The 7025-nt window shown below is 32.7% G+C and overlaps 1 protein-coding gene across 1 annotated transcript; it reads right to left on the bottom strand.

Annotated features, from left to right (window-relative positions):
- Window positions 4623-5360, bottom strand: LOC107607843. Its single transcript, XM_016309743.1, has 2 exons — window positions 5180-5360; window positions 4623-4837 (listed from the first exon to the last, which is right to left on the bottom strand). The coding sequence occupies exons 1-2, from the start codon at window positions 5358-5360 to the stop codon at window positions 4623-4625; spliced, it is 396 nt and encodes a 131-aa protein (XP_016165229.1).

Here is a 7025-nt window from a genome sequence, read left to right on the forward strand (position 1 = left end):
AATATTATAAATCTTTTTGTTAACTTCTTCAAAAAAAATTGTTCTAAATATGAGAAATTTATGTATTGATTCAGATTTTTTTACTATTTAAAAACAAAATTGTAATCTTACAAAATCTTATATAAAACTTAATTACAAAAATATTTGTATGCGAAGTAATTTTTATATAGGTGTATATATGGTGAATTGTTCACATATTATACAAGATAGTGTATTATAGTAATGTGAAAAGAGAGAAAAATAGTCCTATTTGATTTTTGAAAAGAGAGAGACAAAATGGGTTTAAGATAGTAATGTATAAATTGTATTTTTGGATTTCTTTTTTAAAAATTTTTAAAAAGTTAAAGATAATAAAATCTCATATTCCGATGTAATTTTTCACAAATTAAAAATTATAATATTTTAAAATTGCACATTTTTATTTTTTATTTTTTTGTTTAAAATAAAATCGAAGCCTTTAGGAGAGCAAAAAACACCTAGCTAATTACAGCAGAATCACAAAGTAAAACTCTATTCAACTCATTTTCAGGTTGGAGCTAAAAGGAATAGTTTTTCATACTCTTCAGTCTTCGCTCTTTGTTTGGCCAACCAATTAGTAACGCAATTTGCTTCTCTACGCATTTAGGCAAAGTAAATTTTTTAATTTCGACTTAGTGAATTCTTAATCTTGGACAGTACATCTTGGTCACCCAATATGTGAGAGCCAAAAATATTTGATAGAACAATAAAAACATCAAAACAATCTGTCTCACAAATAACTTTTTTACAAACACCTTCCCAAGCTAATATTTTACCATCGCAAACCATATAGAGCTCGTAATAATATATAGAGTTATAGACCATGAAGGTAAGGAACCAGAACAACAAAGCACCCATTACTTGAGACGGTTGTATGTGAATGGACATGGTAAAAAAAGTCGAAAATGGTAGTGAATTCACATAAAGTACCTTCTATCAGCTTTGAGACAATAGTTGGAGGTACTTGCAAGAAAAGCATAGACCCAAATCACTAAGAATTTGAGTAGATTTAAGTGAGAATTAGATTGATTATTTACCTGACTAATCTGGACATTTATATAGTATATTCATTTACTAAGTCGTTAACTATGTGACCTTCTTTTGATTTAAATAGGGAATTATTTTTTATTATGTGAAAAATTACCACTAAATAGACACTTATACCACATTAGTCCAAGTAACTGAAGTAGTGAGAAGGAAGCTTTTGCTTGCTCCCCAAGTCTAGTTGCACTCAGGACATAAAGCCTGAATCTTAGATTGGTTAGATATAATGACATGTCTGTTGACCTTGGCTTTGGTACTTGAACCAGATTGAATTAGCGCTTTATGACTCAAAGAAGACATTTTTGTTAGGGTATTGTTAGTAAAATACCCACATTTAATTTGGCCCTAGCATCACTCACTCATATAAATGACGCTATCATATTTTTCATCTCTCAAACTCACTAACACTCATATTAACAAGGAGAGAATTTTATAAAAACAAATACTAAACATTCTTTTTTTATATATATGGAAAGATTAAAATATAAGAGATGCACCACCTATTTATAGTTATATTTGGTGGTTTAAACAAAACAACTTGTCACAAGTGTTACATGTTGATGTCATAAAGTTATCCGGCTGTAAAACTTTGAACATTTGACCATGATCCTTTGTAACTTTTCTAGTTGCTTTCCATAGTCATTGCAAATTTTACTTCCTTCAATTTTTGACCAAGTTTTGACTGAGCTTTTGTATATAATGGCGGTGAATGATTTTGCAAGTTGATTTAATTATCAACATTGCCTCCGTTAAATCAAACTTGTAGAATTAATTATTCCAAACATCTTCTTCAACTTGTAAAATAACTCGATCTTCAATGGCTTTGTAAATATATCAGCAACTTGTTCTTCAGTTGGATAATACTCAATCACAACTTCTTTCTCATTCACCAACTCTCTGATTTTGTGAAATCGAATATCAATATGCTTCGATCTTCCATGGAATACTGGATTTTTGCAAAGTGCAATAGCTGACTTGTTATCGCAAAATATTGTTGTTGGAGTACTTTGTTTTTCGTTCAATTCCTCAAGAATTCTTCTTAGCCAAACTGCTTGTGTTGCACAACTTTCTGCTGCTATATATTCTGCTTCTGCTGTAGAGAGTGCTACTACTGGTTGTTTCTTTGACGACCATGAAATTGCACCAGAAACCAAGATGAAATACAAATCCTGAAGTACTTTTTCTTGTTTCTATATCTCCAGCCCAATCACTATCAGTGTAATCGACAAGATTCACTTCAGTAGTATTTTCATAATAAATACCATCATTTAAAGTACCTTTGATATATCAAGAATTCTTTTTGCCGCTTGCAAATGGTTGGTACAAGGTTCCTCCATGAATCTGCTAAGCAAACCAACTCCAAACACAATATCTGGTCTAGTCGCAGTCAAGTACCTTAGACTTCCAATCAAGCTTTTGTAATATGTAGGATTCACTGTTCTTCCTTTATCTTCTCTCAGTAACTTGAACTTCTCTTCAACTGGAGTAGGAACTGGTTTTGAATGTTCTATTTGAAATTTCTTCAAAATATCATTTGCATATTTCTTCTAAGAAATAAAAATACCATCATCTCTTTAAACCACTTCAATACCAAGAAAGTAAGACATCAAGTCCATATCTATCATTTCAAAGTGCTTTATCATAGCCTTCCTGAATTCTGTAATTCTCTTCAAATTGTTGCTAGTAAAGATTAAATCATCAACATAAAGATACACGATCAAGATGTCTCCAGGTTCAACGAACTTGATATACAGCGTATGCTCAAACGGACATCTTCTGAAACCATTCTCAATAAAATAAGAATCAATCTTCTTGTACCACGCTCTTGGTGCTTGCTTTAACCCGTACAAGGCTTTTTTCAACTTGTAAACTTTATCTTCTTCTCCAAGAACTTCATATCCTGCAGGTTGCTCGGCATACACTTCTTCTTCTAAAGTGCCATTTAGAAATGCAGACTTAACATCCATTTGATGTATCTTCCACTTATTTTGAGCAGAGAGTGAAATAATCATACAAATAGTGTCTAATCTTGCAACAGGAGCAAATACTTCAAAATAATCGATACCTGGCTTTTGTTTGTATCCCTTTGCAACTAATCTTGCTTTGAAACGATCAACTTCACCACTGGGTTTGTACTTAGTCTTGTAAACCCACTTTACTCCAATTGGCTTCTTATCTGCTGGTAAATCTATCAGCTCCCATGTGTCATTCTTCTCAATGGCATGAATCTCCTCATCCATTGCTTTCTTCCAATTGTTGTCTTTAGAGGCTTCTTAAAAGTTCAACGGCTCACAGTCTGAAAATAGAGCAAAATTTATTATTTCTTCATCGGACGGATCGTTGTCATTGCCAACTTCATAATCTGCTAATCTAGCAGGTAGTCTCTGCTCTCTTTGAGGTCTTCTAGATGATTCTGATTGTTCGGTTGTGTCAGGTTACCTTTCTTCTACTTCATCACATGTATTTGGAATTATAGTCAGCTGCTTTTTTGTCTTTGTGTTCCAATCCCACATGTCTTTCTCGTCGAACGTCACGTCTCTACTGATGATTACTTTTTTTGTTTCTGGATTGTACAACTTGTATGCTTTTGAGTCTGTGCTATAGCCAATAAAGATACACTTCTCGCCTTTGTCATCTAATTTCTTCCTTAATTGATCTGGTACGTGGGCATAAGCAATATACTCAAAGACTCTGAAATGATGAATGGAAGGCCGCTTTCCACTCTAAGCTTCCTCTGGAGTTTTATCACGAACACTTTTTGTTGGACACCTGTTTAAAATATGAATTATTGTTGCGACTGCTTCTGCCCAAAACTCTTTAGGCATTTGTTTTGACTTGAGCATGCATCTGACCATATCCATGATGGTTCTATTCTTTCTTTCAGCAACTCCATTTTGTTGAGGAGTATATCTAATTGTTAGTTGGTGTTGAATTTCATGTTGCTTAAAGTATGCTGAACACGCAAGGTATTCTGTTCCTCTGTCTGTTCTGAGGATTTTGATTTTACAGCCACTTTGTTTTTCAACAAACGCTTTGAATGTCTTAAAGACATCACATGCTTCTGATTTTCGCTTCAGAAAGTATACCCATGTATATCTACTAAAGTCGTCAATAAAAGTGATGAAATACCTGCTACCACCATTACTTGGAACTTCAATAGAACAGAGATCTGAATGCACAATTTCAAGTAATCTTCTGGCTCTCCATGACTTTCCTATAGGGAATGGATCTCTGTGCTTCTTTTTCAGTTGACAAATCTCACAAACATAATTGAAAATATGAATCCGCGGTAGACCAGAAACAAGTCCTTTTCTTGACAGGTAGTTTAGGCCAGAAAAATGAAAATGCCCAAACCGCATATGCCACAACCAATTATCATCAAGTATCACAGAACTCATGCAAGAGGGATTAACATGTTGAATTTTTAATGAAAATATTCTGTTTGAAGTCATCTTTGCTTTATCTATGAACATTTCGTTGTTGTCAAACACAGTGCAATATCCATGATAAGTTATCATCTTATATCCCTTCTCAGATAATTGCCCCATACTCAGTAAATTTTAATCAAGTTTAGGAGCATAGAAAACATCAGAAATATAACTCAGAGAACCATCCTTCAATCTAATTGGTATGTGCCCTTTTCCTTCAATAGGGATCTTTGTACTATTACCAAACTTTAATAATAGTTTAACCGAATCATCTAGAGAAGAAAATAACTCCTTTCTACTAGACATATGATTACTGCAAGCATTATCCAAGTACCATACATTTTCATCTTCAGCACATGAATTACTTGTAAAAAATAAAGTTTGAGTACCCGGATTATCATCAATATTTTAATGCTGATTTTCTGCAACATGTGCTTGATTGTTATTCACCATTTTAAAACTGCAATCTGCTACTTTATGTCCATACTTTCCACAATAAAAGCAGTTGAAATTGGTTCTTTCTTGATAAAAATTGCCTCGACCTCTTCCTCGGTTGACAGGTCTGAAGTTCATTCCACCTCTTCCTTGATTAGGTGGTGTAAAATTATTATAACTTCCTTGGTTGTAATTGCCACGACCTCTACCTCTACTTTGAAAATTAAAACCACGACCTCGTCCTTCTTGTGTACGGCTTGATTCTGCAACATTGTTTAAATTCACTCGACTTTTCAGGGCTTCCTCGATTGATTTTTCTGACTTCTCCAGTATTCTACTGATGTAGTTTTCCATAGTTCCTTGCAACTCTGCAATCGTCATGGTATCCATATCGTGGGACTCTAATATCGTAGTCACCACATGGTCATACTTCATCGGCATGGTGCGAAGAATTTCTCCACCAGTTTGCTATCGGGTATATCTTCTCCATAGACTCTCATCTTATTGACAAGATCTGTAACACGAGTAAAATATTGCTCAACAGTTTCTGAGCTAGATATCTCGTACCTTTCATATTCTCTTCTCAAAGACTGTAGCTTTGCTTTTTGAGCTTTATCTACGCCTTTGTATGATAGTTTCAACGTGTTCCATGCTTCTTTTGCACTTTTGGCATTTGCTATTTTGCCAAACACAGTATAATCTATACCTTGATGAATTTGAGATAGCGCCAATTGATCTCTCCTCTGTGGGGCAGCATCTACTCCTTCTTGTAAATCTGGTTCAATAAAATTCCACAGGTTCTGGGCCTTCAAATGGGTAGACATCAAAGTCTCCAATAACTATAATCAAGTTTTCTATCTAACTTGGGACCGGACCACACAATATTGAAAGTGTTTGCCATACTGACTCTATGAATCAACAACTATGTGAGAACTCTCCCACACCTCACAAACTCTCAAACACCAGGCGCTGGATTAACCAGCTCTGATACCAAATGTTAATAAAATACCCACACTTAATTTGGCCCTCGGATCACTCACTCATATAAATGACGCTATCATATTTTTCATCTCTCAAACTCACTAACACTCATATTAACAAGGAGAGAATTTTACAAAAACAAATACTAAACATTCTTTTTTCATATATATGGAGAGATTAAAATACAAGAGATGCACCACCTATTTATAGTTATATTTGGCGGTTTAAACAAAACAACTCGTAACTAATCTTAATGGTTAATCTTGGATATAAGGCGGTAACTTATTGAAAGTTGTAGAAGAAACTCAACTTATCACAAGTGTTACATATTGATGTCATAAAGTTATCCGGCTGTAAATCTTTGAACATTTGACCATGATCCTTTGTAACTTTTCTAGTTGCTTTCCATAGTTATTGCAAATTTTACTTCCTTCAATTTTTGACCAAGTTTTGACAGAGCTTTTGTATATAATGGCGGTGAATGATTTTGCAAGTTGATTTAATTATCAACAGGTATTAGTAATTAGGATCACCATTATAGATTATGGTATGCATAAATTTCATTCTTCAAAAAAAAAATTAACAGAAATTGAAGTCGCTTTGTCTAATTTTTTTTAATTTAAAAAATTAAAAAAAATGAAGTTGAACCTTCTAATTTTTAAATTTTGAATTAAAAAATGTAAAATATTCTAATTTTTTTTTATTTTGTAAAATATCTTTATAGCTGAGTAAAACCAAAAACACTAATTATTATGTAATTCAGGTCTCTAATATAAAAAATTGAACTATATTTGTATTTATTTTTCATCATCAAATGCTCAAATGTTTAATTTCATACTTTTCAACAACCTTTTTGTAGACAAAAATTCTCTCACTCTCTCACTAGTTGTTTAACCAACGCAAACTACGTAAACGTGGCTTAGCTTATCTGTTGGTTCTTAATCTAAAGAGAGATACACTTTTAAAAGATAAAGAAAAATTTAGCTAACATATATTTATTTATTTTAAAAATACTATATGTATAAAAAAATAATCACAAAATTAACTTTTATATATTTATGTATAAATATATATGTTATTTTATTTAATAATTAAATTTTAATATACATGTAATATAAT

This window comes from Arachis ipaensis, chromosome B07, assembly GCF_000816755.2.
Source record: "Arachis ipaensis cultivar K30076 chromosome B07, Araip1.1, whole genome shotgun sequence".
Classification (NCBI taxonomy): Eukaryota; Viridiplantae; Streptophyta; class Magnoliopsida; order Fabales; family Fabaceae; genus Arachis; species Arachis ipaensis.